Source organism: Arvicola amphibius, chromosome 14, assembly GCF_903992535.2.
Source record: "Arvicola amphibius chromosome 14, mArvAmp1.2, whole genome shotgun sequence".
NCBI lineage: Eukaryota > Metazoa > Chordata > Mammalia > Rodentia > Cricetidae > Arvicola > Arvicola amphibius.
The window spans coordinates 319,122-335,828 of record NC_052060.1 but is presented as its reverse complement, the minus strand read 5'-3'; the positions used below and the strand labels follow the sequence as shown (position 1 = coordinate 335,828).

Genomic DNA, 16,707 nt, shown 5'->3' with positions numbered 1-16,707 from the left:
TGTGGAATCCATGAGATGAGACGAACACTTACTCTATGCCTGAAGTCTAGAGACACACGCTTTGGAGTGTTAGGGGCTCCTTTCTGAATCTGTAAAGATGGTTGAAGCTGCTCTCTTCCCTCCTCCCCTTCACTGTCCCACCAGCCCTGGATATGCCTTAGTCTCTTTGGGCATTTGTTAACCCCTAGAGCCTCTCAGTTTGGGAAGTTTTTATAGTTTTCATAAGAGAAACCTTTTTCTCTCTTCACCATATGAAAGTCTTCTGGGTCCTCTGGGTCCCTGGAGATACCTAGTTCAGTGTCTATGAACTCAATCCTTCCTACAAGAAGCCTTTTTGGTTTTTTTTTTTTTTTTGGTTTTTCGAGACAGGGTTTCTCTGCAGCTTTTTTAGAGCCTGTCCTGGAACTAGCTCTTGTAGACCAGGCTGGCCTCGAACTCACAGAGATCCGCCTGCCTCTGCCTCCCAAGTGCTGGGATTAAAGGTCTGCGCCACCACCGCCCGGCTAGAAGCCTTTTTGCATAATCCTTTTAGGCATCAGTTATGCGTGCAGTAAGCACCTTTCCTGAGTATGAAATACCTACATCTTCTCTTTGTGGACATCTGTGGTTTTGATAGGACTGATAAACTCCGCAGCATTTGAAACTGAGCTGAGAAGAAAGGTGTTAGGTAACTGCAGGCCTCTTTCCTGACTGAGCCAGAAAAACAAGGAGCAAGAAGCTAGAAACTCACTGCAGGAAGTTTTGCTTTGTGGTTCCCAGCTTGTTTCTGATCATTCTCAACATCAGAGAATTCCTTAAACACATGTAAACTGATGATTTCCTTGCCCTTGATGTGGGCTTGTATTTCTCTTTAGGCTGTGATTGAGTGTCTGGGCTTAAAGGGAAAGGGGAAACCAAGCACACAGCACACATAGCATTAACACGAATGAGTTAAATTTGGATATCACTGAGTAACCCAGAAGACCAGAGTTTTTTGATCCCCTTAACCATGGGGCATCTCTGATCCTGTGCTGCTGAGTGCATCAGACAATCTTTTTTTAACCTAGTGATTAATAGTTTGTGTGCAAGAGATCAGTTCATACCCGGTAGATTTGCATAAAATTCACAAGAGAAAGTTCCTTCTGGTAAGAAAATCAATTAAATTTGCATATACGGAGGAGAGAGAGAGAGAGACAGACAGACAGAGAGAGAGAGAGAGAGAGAGAGAGAGAGAGAGAGAGAGAGAGAGAGAGAGAGAGAGAGAGAGAGAGAACAAAAAGCTACAACTTCAGAGCACTGTTAAAACAGCACGAGGCAGCCATCCTGTTGGATTCTGCCCTGGCTGGGGGGACTAAGTGTAGTGCTGTGCTCTGTGACTCTGTGGCTCTGTGTTCTCAGCCACTGGAAGTGCATTCCCTAGCTGAAGAGCACAGTGAGGACCTAGGGCCTCTGAAGAGCAGACTCCTTGTAATGTAAATCCCTGAGGCTTTTTCCTGCTTGTGCAGAGGTGGCTCCAGACTAGCTCCCCCTGTTGGCGGATACAGGTCACAGCCTCCATCCAGAAGTCTCTGAAGTTTGCGTGCTGTTCAGGCATGGGCTGTTCAGCCATCCACAAGTCTTGTGTACTGATTGCGATGACAAGGTACTCCCTAGACTGTGAGGAAGACTGAGAAGCACAACTCACCATCAGGTTCACAGAGTGGAGCTGGAAAAGAAACCAGTACAGGCTGAACCAAGCAGCAAGATGCACAGACACACAGTTAAACTTCTCCAAAGGGTTCTCCCCACAGTGCCCTCTCCTTCCCTTGTGCCTTCCCCACAACTCCCTCTTCTTCCCCTTTTTTTGCCATACCTCCTCCGCCTCAAATTCCTTTCTTCTTTCTCTGTTTCTTTCCCCATATTCTAATCATCCAGAAAAGACACAAGTCCTTTTTATGATCATAAGGTAATTTTCAGTAGCCCTTGTCCCTGTGATGAAGGGATGGAGTCTTGCTCGTAACTGCCTGTCAGTGTGTTCCTCTGCCCTTATTCTCTACTTTCTCCTCCTCTTAAAGATCTTAAGTTTCACCTCTGGACATGCTGCCAGGTGTAACAAATCAAATAAGAGGGATAAAGGTCTCAATCTCAAGGCATGAGACCCTGCAGGCACCAACTTCCCATCAGAGGAGTTCTGGGTTCAGAGGAGAGTTAGAGTTCTTCAAATATTCTCTCCTTTTGTGATATAATTGGTCAAGAAGGAGAAATTCTGGAGAAAACTTGGAGTTTGTCACTAAACAGTAGAGATACAGGTATTCTTTTTCCCTCTCGAAGGCCCTGAAGTCCTGGGAGGCGTGCATCTCCTCTGCAGCTTTCTTTTGAGTGAGACTGAAAAGGAGATTTGTGGAGACAAGCGAGTGTGGCCGGAGCAGTGAGGGTAATGCTCACGTTTCTTTAAGATCTAATCAAGATTTTTCATAATTATTGTTTTTAATTATGCTTAGTTTGAAATGCCTATTTGATTAAATGCTTATTTGAATAATTAGTTTTTTAGGTACTAGCAAGCAATCAGAGGGAGCTAGCAGAAAAATAACATTTATATATTTGTTCGTAAAGAAATACTTTTGAATATTTGACTGTCAAGGAATCTACACTATAGTGAGAGACAACTCTGGTACCTAAGACTTAGAGAACAATGCAGGAGAGAAGACAAAAAGAGTAAAGAGTAGAGGACCAGAAAGTTTGCTGTGGAACTATGTATCCAAAAAATAATAGGAAAGCACGACACCTCAACAATATGGCTGCCTTTAGAAGACCAGAACGATGACAACACAGCACATATTAACACTCAAGGGGACATGTTAGGGTCCCCACCCCAGACAAAGAAATTCCAGCAAATAATAACTGCTGAGTGCGTGTGGAGGAATATCCCCTTCCAGGGGTGAGTCCCCTAAGTGGTTGTCCAATACAAAGTGATCAGCCCTGGAACTGTATACACACAAGCCACACTTGACTCAACAGGTTGTAGTTATATATTTATGTACATATATGGAACAACAATAATAAAAAAGATTATTAATGTGTGATGGTAGAAGTGATATAATTATACTTTAATGTAAAAGTTTTTCATAAAAACAGAACATTATTTCAGAGAGTAGTGCTCAAATAAAAAAGCAGAGAAATAAGTTTGTATTAAAGTTTCAGACGATCTGGACACTCAGAGTGCTGCTGGCACAGAGTAGCAACCATGAGGAGAGTGGAGATGAGAGGGAGGGAGGGAGAGAGAAAGAAAGATGGGGAGGGATAGAGAGAGGAAGAGAGGGAGGGAGAGAAGGGAAAGAGAGGGAAGGAGATGGAGAGAAGGTAAGAGAGGATAAACACTATTTCTCAATTTTTGGCCAGAGTGACTGGAAAAATGGTGATAACATTTATTGAAACAGAAGAGTTATGGGGAAATGAATAAATTTTGTGTAGTGGTAACAGATGTAGAAATCAGGAAAGCCGGTTAGGATGTCTGGTAGACACCTGAGCAACCATTGGCTTCTATTTGAAGAATAAGTCAAATTTGGTGAGTTAAGCTTAAGTTAGACAACTTGGCACCTTAAGTGACAAAGTTGTATAAATTTGGAGAAGAAACTACAGATGAAGTCTAGGTCTCCACTTTAAAACTGTCAATAAGTTGAGGACAGATTCAATTTAGCAGAGGAACTAAGAAGAGCAGATGTGAAGCAGAAAGGAAACAGGAACACGGCCTCTGGAGACCAAGTGAAGTATCTTGAAAGAGGGAATGACTGACTGTACCTTCCCCTGAGGGGTGAAGGAAATAGGAAATGGAAATGACCTCTGGGTGAGGCAATGTGGAGGTGGTAGATGATGCTAGAAAGAACAGTTTCCAAGGAGTGGTAGAGACAAAAGTTTGATTAAAGTGAGTTCACAAAAAGAGACCTGGAACAATTAAAAAAATGACCGGGTCAAGAACGAGAGAGGAGCTCATGAGACAAGATTGAGAATGTGAAGAGATCTTTGATGAGACAGAGACATTCTGTTTTTGTTTTGCTTTGGACAACATCTTAAACATCTGGGAAAAAGTGTCAAAAGCTTCAGAAAGGCCAGTCTGACTAAAAATGAAGTTTTAAAAGAGGATCAGGGAAGTGAAATAGTCACCGAGAACAGGATGAAGGGAGAAAGAAATGGTGCATGGACGAGAAAAAATTCCAAGCAAACAGGTGCATTGATGGGAATAAACTGGAGTGCAGAAACATCTGAGCAGAGGGGACAAGTTTTAGCGCAGGAGGAGGGCCGTGCATTAATAAGCAGAGACTCCTGTCTTTGAGACAAGATGTACTCAGGGAGGAAGAAGACATGTAGGCAGCTGGAAGACATGGCAGTAGAAATATGGAGACTCTTTTTCTTGCTGTTTTTACTTTTTGAATAAAGTATTAATCAACATTATAAAATGGGATCAAAAGTTTGAGGAGAAATGAGAAGATTTGAAATAATGGTTCTTATGAGTGGAAAAACGGGGTTGTAGATGTGTATATGAGGTTCCCAGCAAGGTGAAGAACGTGTGTGTCTTGGTTTCTACATTCCATGATGGTAAACAGTTAGGCAAGCGTTTGTGTAGAGTACCGCTCGTCTGCTCAGGCAGTTAGGACACCTGGGATTGTGTCATCTGATCGTGCAGTGGAGAGAGAGGGTGAAAGAGCACCCACCCTAAGCTATGGGGATGTCAGGAGTAAATCTACTAACAATGGAAAAACAATCTTTCCATTTAGATAGATGACACCAGAGAATCTTAACTGGAATGAGGCGGGGGCGATGAGAAATACTAAAGTTTGACACTGAAAAAGAAATAGTGTTGATAGAAGAAAAGGAACCGAGAGACCAGTTTGTTGCCCATGTTGCGTGTGTGTGTACGTACACGCCTGTTTGTGTATATGAGAGAGACAGAGACAGAGACAACACAACCATCCCCAGGCAGAAGCTTAGTCCTATAATTCTCGACACCTTTTCAAGAAGTGAGATCCCAGACCCCACCCTTAGTTGTCCAACTCACCACAGATCAACAGCAGGAGCCAAGGTAGCATGAGGGCCAACCTGGGGACGGTAACTTGAAGGTGCCTTATACCAAAAGAAAAAAAGAAAGCAAAACCAAGCTATTCACATGGGAGTCAACAGCTGACAGCATCTCTGAGGTTTGAGGAAGTCAGGATCGGAAGTTAACCTTCAGCACGAGTTTACAGAAATAGACATACAAAGGAGGTTAATCTCAAATTCCTCCTCCATGAAAGCTGAAAAAATGAAGTTGATTCTTTGTATGGGTTGGTTCAGCTTCATGATTTGGAGATTTTGTGCATTGGGAGATGAGGGTGTCTTTTCTTTAAGAACTCACGTATCTTGGGGGTTTCCAGGAGAGGGTTTTGTTTTGACTAGTCTCACTGAGCTTTAGTCCTGCAGAGTTTCACATAGCACATCAACTCCATCTTTGCTAAAGATGTCAGTTTAAGTGTTTGCTCAAATACACCTTCTTTCTTCAAAGCTTTGCCTGTGGTCCAACACTCGACTGTCAGATTCAGGGACTGAAGGGACTGTTCCCAGGTTATGGTTGGTGCCCACAGTTACATATGCTGATTTATATGGGGTTCAGCTATTCATATAGATACCTCTCCCATTTTAAAATTTCAGTGTCCCAATAAATGAACATGAAACACTTTTCAAAAAGTTACAGAAAGTTATAAACTGGGAAATGCTTGCAATACAATACAGGCAGCGAGTACACACCCACTAGTCTCTGTGCACTGGAAGGAGTTCACCTTGATCTGATGTTCCTGGGTCACGATCCCTCTCCTTACCCCAGTTAGGGGCGTGCGATTCCTCCATGGCTTTCTTTAGCATTTGTGTCATCATTTCTTTGTTACCCAAAGCTTGTATGTGATTCACATTGTGGATTAACGGGGAATAAACTATTTTATTTCTCAACATTTCTTGAATCTTTAATCATCAACATTAAGGATAGCTAGGCAACCCACAAAGGCTGGGTTATTAGAAAGATTGAGAAGTCCATCTAAGTTTGGGGATCAAGCACATATGAAGAAAAGGGCTAGGGAAAGAAGTCGGCAGAGGTGGATACACTCAACTTTAGGAAAAAGAGATTGGCATTGACAAACCACCTAAATGTTCAGGGAAATTGCTGGGCACCAGACAGTGGTGCCAGCAGCTGTGGTTATGGCTTGGGAAACCCACATGAAGATATCTGCCACATTTAACCCTTAAGGACCAATACAAAAGCTCCAGCCCTTGAAATGCAGAAACAGGAAGTCGGAAAGTGAGAAGTTTTGCAACTCTGTTTCAGATCTCTTTTCTTGTGTGTTCTACTCCAGCGCCCTTAGATTTCTTCAGATTAAAATATATTTCCACACTACCCATAGATTTAAAGACATTAAAAAAATCTGCTCATTGCAGTACCATTAGTATAAACTAGAATGGGCTCATTTTAAGTACACAGAGTAATGATTTTTGACAAAAATAAACTGTCATAAATGCAACTATAGTAATGGTTGTAGAATAGTAAGTGTATTGTGTGTGTGTGTGTGTGTGTGTGTGTGTGTGTGTGTGTGTGTGCATGCGTGTGTGTGTGTGCGTGCGTGTGTCTTACTGGACATGGGGTCACAGTCTATATCCAGCTGTCACATTCTGTATCCTGTGAAAGGAAAATTCTGGAAAGAAACTGTGTCTGTAAAGGCTAATTGACTACAACTTCAGTGGTGTGGAGAGGTTGGAATATTGCCAAGTCCAGGGTCAGATTATCTTGGGCATCTTTGTCTCCATTAATAATTACTCTTCTCTATACACGAACTAACCTCCTTTGTCACTATTGTATAAATCCTTTGGGAATGTCTATTTTCTACATGTCTAATAATTCTGTCAGGCCCTCCTGCTGTGCTATAACCCACCTACTTGATATACCTAGTGATGTATTTGAAAAGTGTGTTACTTTATGACTGACTTTCTTCTGTTACTACAAAAAGTTAATGAACTTGATACTTCTTTGGAAGGTGTATTTGGAAAAAAAAAAAGAAAAACCTGAACCTGTGTTTCTGGGCCATGCTTGCTCATATTCACTCCAGAGTAAATCAAGTCTTTGTTCCTTTGCAGCAGGAACTCTTTCCTTCCTAGAGAGTTGTAGACAAGACTACGAGGCCAGGTTCAGTCAGAGAGCCCCTATTCCATTGTCTCTCAGTGTTTTGGGGACAGGGGCTTGCTTTGGCCCCTTCCTGATTAAAAAATACTAGTCAGGTGCAGCCACTCACCCTTCATAAGTGACTTAACATGGCCAAATAAATACCAGAAAACCAGGAAAAAAGGTATTTATTCAGTGTGGCCATATTTAGAGGGACAAGAGATACAGTGACCTCCCTTCATCATCCTTAGGACTCAAAATGAGATTTAAGTTTAAATAGAAGAGGGCCAGTGATGTGCACATCTAAGCAGTCCTGGTCGACCCATTCTTGTCTAGGCTTGAGTTTCATACTGTTATGGTTAGCAGTGTGTGGAATCTCTTTCCTGGAGGCAAGGGCCCCACTTGGCTGGTTCCAGGCTTCGTTCAGTCTTTCATTTTTCATTGTATTAAAAATTCTATAGGAGGTTCAGTGTCTTGGAGTCCAGTGTTTCACTTCTCCCAGACCAGCTGTGGGGTGTGTATGTGTGTGCGTGTGTGTGTGCGTGCGTGCCTACCCCTTCTCAGGCACTCCAAGCCTGTGTAACTGTTAATCTGTATTCTGTTACTTTAATTTTTGTGGCTTCCTAAAATTGAAAATACATAATATTTATTGTTTCTAAATTGTTTTCCTTAACTCAACATTTCTGAAATTCATTCATTGACTTATGATCAAAATTGCTGTAAATATTTATGTGTAAGTATTTGAATGGAATTGTTGAGTCTGGAGATAATTAACTTTTAAAGAAACTGCCAAATTATTTCCACAAGTGATTTACATTCCTACCAGGAGTCCATTCTCGGTTCAGTCATTCTTGGTTCAGCACCAGCTTTCCCCTCACTGAAGATGCCTGAGTAAGCTGGCTGAGTAGCTGTCATGTGTTTGTAAGATTTTTACATGTTTTCTGTCTTTCGTTGTCTCTTCCTCTCTTAGAGATGCAGTTATGGTTCAACTGATAAATGTCACCCAGCATATAAAGAGATGGAAAGACAAAAACTGCATGATCATCTCATTAGATGCAGACAAAATCCAACACCTCTTCAGAAGATCAACAATTAATAAATGGGACCTCATGAAGTTGAGCTTTTGTATGGCAAGGGCATCATTGTTCAGACGACGCTACAGGCCACAATATGGGAAAAGATTTTTATCATTTAGACATCCAATAAAGGGTTAGTATCTGAAATGCATAAAGAACTAAAAGTACTGGGCATAAAGAAATCAAAAAACCCATTTAAAACAATGGGGCACAGAACTAAGTCAAGAATTCTCAAAGGACAAAACACAAATGGCTGAGAAGTACTTAAATGTTCACCACCCTTCGTCACCAGGGAAATGTAAATCAAAACTACTTTGGAATTTCATCTTATACCAATCAGAATGGCCAAGATCAATAAAACAAAAGACAGCCCATGCTGGTGAAGATATGGAGAAAAGAGAACACTTATCCACTGCTTGTAGGAGGGAAAACTTGCACAGTCACTATGGAGATCAGTGGTTGTTTCCTCAGGAAACTGGGAATAGAGCTACTCCAAGATCCAGCTAACCTAGTCTTGATCATTTACTCAAAGGCCTCTACAGACTCTACAGCCTCTACAGCCTTCTCTAGAGATACTTGATCACCATGTTCATTGTTGCTTTATTCAAAATCGCCAAAAACTGTTAGCAGTATAGACATTTGTCAGCTGGTGACTAACAAAACTGTGGTATAAATAGACAATGGAATATTATTCAACTATCAAAAATAAATTATGAGATTAGCAAAAAATCAATCAAACTAGAAAAATCATTGTTGATAATGTAACCCAAACCTCCAAAAGCAAATACTGTTATGTTTTCTCTTATTTGTGAATATTAGCTTTTAAGCACTCAGCAGGCAAACCAAGGCACTCATGGTCAACACCTCAGAGTGGCACTCCTGTTATGGGCCCTTGTCCTCATGCTATTGTATCTGTGAACTTGGTTGTATAAATTCAATGACAATATCTGCATTGCTGATAACTGACTTATCTGGCCAGCCTCAAGTGGATCATCACTTTGTTAATACGAAATGAGTAAACTGGTTGGGTTCTTGGTTAGAAGTACTAAAACCAATACCAGATAACTCAGTGTTTAAAATGACTATGAATATATAGCAGTTTGTTACCTAAAGTCAGGAATGCCACTGGATCCCAAGATCTGGCCTCATGTGTGTTTCTGTCTGAGCATGAGTTTTGCAGTTTCTTCTGTGTCTCAAAATGGAATGTTTCTTCTGATTATCTGGTCTCTGTCATATGTGAGAAACATCCATTCCCAGGTTCAAGTTAGAAGTCCACTCACCTGGAGAAGTCAGTCTACTTTGTGTCACAGTTTCCAATTGCTGGAAAGTGTGAATTAACCCTTGAGACAGCTGGAGCTACCAGCAGGGTCTAAGAGGGCAGGGCTGCACTGCTCAAAGAGTTTATGATGATCTCTCCACAGGGATGTGCACAGGCCATGTGCATAAAAATGCAACTGACTTTTGGGCATAAATCCAAGAAAATACATCAACATATCAAGAAATATCCACACACTCTTGTTTATTGCAGCATAATTCACAAAAGCTAAGTAAGATATAGAATCAACCCTTGAACACAGGAAGGGGATCAAACTGTGAACAAAATGTCTCCTTCCAAAGGCATGCCCCAGTGACCTTCTTCCTCTACAGGGTCCCAACTCCTGAAGTTTCTATCACCGCCCAGTGGATTCATCAGGGTTTAATCCATTCATAAGGGCTGAGGGATCAGACCATGTGATGCAGTTAGGTCCAAAAGGCCCTGCCTCAGGATACTGTTTGCATCAGACACCAAACTTCAAATGTATGAGTTTTGGGTAGATATCTAGAACTCAATGAGAAACATCCAGGGGCTACAGGAAACCACTCTGCAACTTTCTAAGAGATGGCAGAGAAGTGAAATGTTACTGTAATGATCACTTCACTTGTTTTAAAATTTGCAAAGCCTCAAAAAAGTCTATTTTCTCCATACACCTAAAATGCTGTCTACCCATAATTCCCTTTAAGCCCTCCTTTTGTTGTCATAGTCTCGATGTTATTATAGACAGGCTGTGCCTTAGTCATATGTGAGGCCCAAGAGTTGCAGGTAGGCTGGGAAGAGAAAGGAAAGCATAGGGCAACTGGAAACAACTGGAAACACTTCTTCAGCCAGAGAGCTCAGCAGCTCTTATCTTGAGGTGATTATGGGGTGTGCATCCCTGAGATCAAGATAAGAGTACTTTGTCCACTCTCTCAAGGGCTCAGGGAGAGGTGGCTAAAGTCCATGGCCAGTTATAATCACTTGGGGGAATCAGGGCCCAAGTGAGCAAGCAGCAGGGATCCAGGTCAGGCAGGGATCAGGGTTACACACCAAAGTCCGGGGTGCTTTCTGTAAAGAGAAAATGAAAATGCAGTGAGGGTGAAATTAGGCCTAGAAAGGTTTGTTCCCCTCAAGATAAACTGACCAACAGAGCAGATCAAGGGCCAGAAAAGGAAAGAGCTAATCCACATGCGTAGCCCACAATGATATGGTCACAAACTGAAGCTGTACTCCAAAGGTACAAGAGTTATGTCCCCTGTGAGTCACGAACAGCACAGGCCTTCTTCTGCATTAACAGACAAGGGATGCCAGCTTCCCCAAGGATGCCAAAATCCACAGGTGGGATAGTCTCCCATGAAGTATACAAAAATTTGCAAATAACCTGAGCACATCCTTCTATGTGCTTTAAATCATGTCTAGATTACTTATAACACCAGAAGCAATACAACTGCGGTATAAATAGCTGTCATGCTGCGCTATTAAAGGAATAACAACAAGGTAAATCGATGTGTTCAGTACAGGTGTAGCTTTGTTCTTCAGATACTTCTGAATCCATAGATGCAGAATGCAGAGAAAATATGGTTGACTGTATTCATGTCTGATCCTTATACACTCACAAAAATCTTTGAGGTAAATGAGACAAGAATCTTTTTGTCTGAATTTCAGAGTGAAGCAATTGTCAGAGAGTACACAATTCAATGTTTTCTTTTTTTTTGGTTTTTCGAGACAGGGTTTCTCTGTAGCTTTTGGAGACTGTCCCGGAACTAGCTCTTGTAGCCCAGGTTGGCCTCGAACTCACAGAGATCCGCCTGCCTCTGCCTCCCGAGTGCTGGGATTAAAGGCATGCGCCACCACTGCCCGGCGCCAATTTAATGTTTTCTGTGCATTAACTGTTCCACATTTTTTGTTTGGTTAAAATCAGTTCTCAGCCTACTTCAAAGTTGATTACTTAAAGCAAAAAGCTCCACACAGCCACCTCTCCATCCTGATTCCATAGCTGGGCTACAGCCCTTCGGTTAGTCAGGGGTTACACTTGAATTTCCTCTCCTGCTGTCCGGAGAGGCCAACGGCTGAAGATGGGATCCTGTGCTTTCTGGCAAGATGCCCACAGGCGTCATCAAAAGAGCTTTCTGCCAGCCCCCAGCTCTCTTACACTGGAAATAGGGTTCAGGAAACATGACAGGGTGAGGTCAAGTCACCTCCTACAGTCAGCTCAAATGTAGGGCTTGAAGGTTGGCATCACCTAAGGGAACTAACCTGGGACAGAAAGCAAAGATTAATCCATTTAGTTTTGCTGTGTGATTTTAAAGTTATTTTCATGGTTTGGCAAACTATTTTCTTGACTTTTTTCATGTTTAATATATGGACACTGACCAACTCCTATTATTCTTATAGTCAATAATTGTATTTTAAAGATATCTGTCCTTGCCCATCACCAACCTCTCCCCACTCTAAAGTAAAACAAAACTACGGCACAGAGCCTAGACGTGACCTGGAGGTGTGCACAGAGCCTGGACGTGACCTGGAGGTGTGCACAGAGCCTGGACGTGACCTGGAGGTGTGCACAGAGCCTGGACGTGACCTGGAGGTGTGCACAGAGCCTGGACGTGACCTGGAGGTGTGCACAGAGCCTGAACGTGACCTGGAGGTGTGCACAGAGCCTGGACGTAACCTGGAGGTGTGCACAGAGCCTGAATGCAACCCTGGAGGTGTGCACAGAGCCTGAATGGAACCCTGGAGGTGTGCACAGAGCCTGAATGGAACCCTGGAGGTGTGCACAGAGCCTAAATGCAGCCCTGGAGGTGTGCACAGAGCCTGAATGCAGCCCTGGGGGTGTGCACAGAGCCTGGACGTAACCTGGAGGTGTGCACAGAGCCTGAATGGAACCCTGGAGGTGTGCACAGAGCCTGAATGCAGCCCTGGAGGTGTGCACAGAGCCTGAATGCAACCCTGGAGGTGTGCACAGAGCCTGAATGCAACCCTGGAGGTGTGCACAGAGCCTGGACGTAACCTGGAGGTGTGCACAGAGCCTGAATGCAACCCTGGAGGTGTGCACAGAGCCTGAACGTAACCTGGAGGTGTGCACAGAGCCTGAATGTAACCTGGAGGTGTGCACAGAGCCTGAACGTAACCTGGAGGTGTGCACAGAGCCTGAATGTAACCAACCCTGGAGGTGTGCACAGGGCAGGCTGATGTCTACTGCAGCTCTGCAGCCCTGGTGGAATTACCCTGACCACTAGACTGCACCTTAGTAGGGCAATAGGACTTACCTGTGCACATCACTTCCACATCTTCCTTGTGGGTACAGTCATGATACCCCCACAACCTGTGCTGGCAGGACTCCAGGGACTTCTCCTTCCCTGAGCAAACCACATCATCCAGCCAGATGCGGCCTGTCCCAGGTCTGTAGCTTTTTCGGGCTTTGAAGGATGGAGAGAGGGACTTCCCACAGCCCAGTTGCTTGCATACCACTTGGTCCTCCTCTTCTCCCCAGTTATCATCACAGACAGAGCCCCATGTACCCTTGTGTAGCACTTCCAGCCTCCCAGCACAGGGGTTGTCTCCTCCAACCAGCCTCAACTCAAAGGGATCTGCAAGTTGAAGGAGGAAGGTGATAACATAAAAGAGATGAAAAGAAAAGAGAGAAAATAAGATTATGTACATAGTCACCAAAACCTCACCAATAAGTTTGAAGATTTCTATGTGTGTATTGATGACAACATCTCCTTCCCTAAGTCTCCTTCCATTTATTTCTAGTTCCTGTGGCCAAGTCTGTTTCCCTAAGTAGAATATTTCACTTCACTTTTAAAACAGAATACCTATATATTGTATTCATAAATATATATTGTTTATTTATACATACCATGTATAAGGAAATTTCTAGTGGTTATTATAAACCAAAGGGCACAGCAGATATTCTTATTTACAGCATTCTATATCATAGCTCATAGTATGATTGCACAATGCACAATTTTGTTTCCCTCTACAAAGGTAGTCATTCTTAAGAAAATTGGGCAATCTACACAAAATAAAAATTTACAATGATCTTTAGTGCATGAGTAGCTTTGTACATATCATATGCCTGGGTTTCCATTTAACTACATTTATGAATAAAACTAATCTCTGGATGCAGGATTGTCATCTTCCATTACCTTCACATTCCATCCACGTGTCATCATTATGAGTACAATTGTTCTCCAAAAGCCTTAAAGGACAGTCCTGAAGATTTGCTTCTTGTCCAGAACATGACATCTGTCTCATCCAGATGGGCCCTTTGCCCTGAGTCATCTTGTTGCAGCATCTCTGGGTCAGTAGCGCCCGCCCACATCCCAGCTGTCGGCACACCACCTTTGCAGCCCGTAAGTTCCAGCCTGCCTTGCACACAGTGCTCCACTGTTCCTGGTGTAGCACCTCCACTCGGCCCTGGCAGCGCCCCGGGCCATCCACCAGTCGCACATCGCTGTCTGGGTCTGGAAAGAAAGGGATGAGCAATATCTGTTCCATGTCTTCTCAGAAAATGGAGTCTGGTTACACGGGCTCAGTTCTTGGTGGCCAGTACAAGGCTATTAGAGTAGTAAGCACCACATAATGGATGGTGGCTAAGGGAATGAAGTGATGGTCTCTCAGTCCCTGAATAAATCATAATCATTTCTGTAGCATTTTAGTTTTTCAAATGACTTCATATTCAACTTATTTTTCCTCATGAAAGAAAGTTAAGAGCTATAGATCTAATGTTAATCTATAGATTTAAACATTAATAAACACACATATTAACATTAAATGTGAAAATATTTTTGGCTCAATGTTGCCATAAATCAAAGATCCCAGACTAATGCTCCCAAACCCTGGCTTTCCTAAAAGTTTTCATTAAGGCATCTTTTTCGTAATGATAAATCCTGTCAGGAGACAAAAGAAGGGGGCAGAATCAGCCTTGCAGTGATTTCACAGTCTTCACAGAAAGCACAGACACACTGTTAGTTCATTGAAAGCTAATTGTGTAGAACAGTGAAGGGTCACATAATGTTGTGTCCATTTATCTGGGCAAGTGTGTTGGCTGCATATTTATATGCCTGTGTCCGCCTGTCTGTGAGATCGCTTTGTCTTCTTATCAGTATCTCCTGTCTTCCCAACTAAGCTGACAGACCACTTAAAAACTGAAATGTTCACAAGAGCACATATTAAATCCCATGAGCTCTTCCATAACTCCATTCAGTTACAGACACAGACATTGAACACATGTTCAGGTGCTGATAGATCTGTGTATATTTGTTTGCATGTATATAAATAAGAGAAATTGAACATCATAGCTAACTGGAAACTGAGAAAGAAACAATGTGGGCAACAATTGTGGCTCTTATTATATCCACATTTCAGTCAAGAAAGTGTGAAAGGTAAAGGATGATGTTGCCATCATTCATTGTAGCACCGTGAGAAAGTCAGGACAAAAAATAATGACTATTAGAATGGCCACGTGTGGTATAGACTACTGGAAGATGGTCCTTGCGCCTCCAATACTTACTCACACACCGTGCTCCAGCATCTTCTGAATGTAGGCAGTTGTAAACGTCCTCATTTTGCTCACACTGAGACAATGTATCTTCTATCCCAGTGCAGTTGACATCTTGAATAAGAACTTTTTGATCTTCTGGTGCTGGTGGCCTATATGATGCACCACTCTGGGTTCTGTTGGCTGCTCCACAATGCAGCTCCCGGCATACCACTACCAAGTCATTCCAGTCCCAGCCATCATCACACACAGTCCCCCATTGGCCATTGCGTTCTACTTCCACTCGCCCTTCACAGCGGTGAGCACCTCCTACCAGCCGAACTTTGGATGGAGACTCTACAAAGAGATGACATACTAGCTGGAGGCCTCAGAGAAGCAAATGTGGGCTTAGAGGCATATGCAGTCATTCTGGGGCCCATATACCATTGACAGACAGTACGGGGGAGTTGGAGTCAGAATAGGAGAGGTAAAGGAACTTCAGGATGTGTTTAGGCTCTTAATTGTATGCAACCAAGAAATGCCATTTCAAAACACACAGACATACTGATATCCTTATCAGATCCACAACTGAGACAAAGAAGCTGGCTGAAGACTTGGCAGAGATTTTAGACCCTCTAGTGGTCAGAATGAGAGGACCAATAAATGTCTACCCTCAATTTCATAGAGAAGGAAAACTCTCCTCATAGAAGTAGTGGCTCTTACTGTGGGCCCTAGTCCAGCATAAAGTGTAAGGATGATATTTTTTTCAGTTCTTTCAGTGTTCATGACTTTCTCTGTGGTAGCCAGATTGAGATAGTAACAATATACTTCCTTCTCTTTGCTCTCGTCTCACCTCTTGCCCTTTCCCTCCATATTCCCCTTCCTCTTCCACCCCCTCCTCCTTCTTTCTCTTTCCCTCTCCTGTTGTTTCCTATAACACCAACCCTGTCAAAAAACCTAGCTCAGAAGAAATTAGCAAGGGGAGAGGCAGTGCTTCAAAGGCTTAAACCCTGGTAGTTTGACTAGAGGTCTATGGGAAAGTTCTTTGGAGCCTCTCTATAGATTCTGAGGAATCAAGGATTTAGTTGTATTTTCATACTAAAACTCTGTGTATGGAAAAAAACCATAAATTTCATCCCTCCCACTAGAAAGTAGGAAAGAGAAGGCAGTTAGGGAAATTGACGATAATTCTTTCAGATAATACATATGTACTGAGAAATTCCATGTTTCCAGTATTGCTTTGGGAACTCAGAAAAGAATGAGGGACAAGTTGGGATTTATTTCCTTTGAGAGATTTTATTCCAGTTCAAAACAATCTTGCCAAATCACTGTAGCCTCCAAGTAGTACAACAGAGGACTAAATTAATAACATCTTCAATTAATGACAAAGTCAACTGAGAGGTCAAATGTAGTAGAAGAAACCACATTTGGTCTGGTGTTCTGTGGCTGGACCTGAGATTGACACATTGGTAGAAGTCACTGTGATTGTCTACATGGTCACACTCTGATTTCCAAAGATTGGATTTCCCACCCTCTACTTTGTTTCAACCTTGTGCAAACTCCCCAGACTTGGAGTCAATTCAGGAATAACAGTTGACTAAGACCAGTTTGGTCTGCCTCGTTTTAAGCTTTATTTGGAAATTTATGTTTTGTTTACTGGTTCATTTTAATTTTTTCTTTATTTTTTTGTGGGGAAACGGTATTATGAATTGAAACT

General features: G+C 42.6%; 1 protein-coding gene across 3 annotated transcripts in view; it reads right to left on the bottom strand.

The window, feature by feature from the left end:
* Window positions 1-9,705: 9,705 nt before the first annotated feature.
* Cd5l (CD5 molecule like) overlaps window positions 9,706-16,707 on the bottom strand; it is a 13,360-nt gene continuing 6,358 nt past the window's right edge. Inside the window, exons 3-7 of one of the 3 annotated variants that reach the window (XR_005283093.1) lie at window positions 15,024-15,347; window positions 13,657-13,974; window positions 12,775-13,095; window positions 10,887-11,761; window positions 9,706-10,573 (exon numbers count right to left, since the gene is read on the bottom strand). Coding sequence is in view for 2 of the 3 variants with exons in the window: in XM_038311102.1 (XP_038167030.1) it covers window positions 10,548-10,573; window positions 12,775-13,095; window positions 13,657-13,974; window positions 15,024-15,347 (989 nt within the window). In the remaining variant the exon portion in view is untranslated. Of the gene's footprint in view, window positions 11,762-12,774; window positions 13,096-13,656; window positions 13,975-15,023; window positions 15,348-16,707 lie in introns of all 3 variants that reach the window. The other 2 variants (XM_038311103.1, XM_038311102.1) reach the window with 2 other exon arrangements.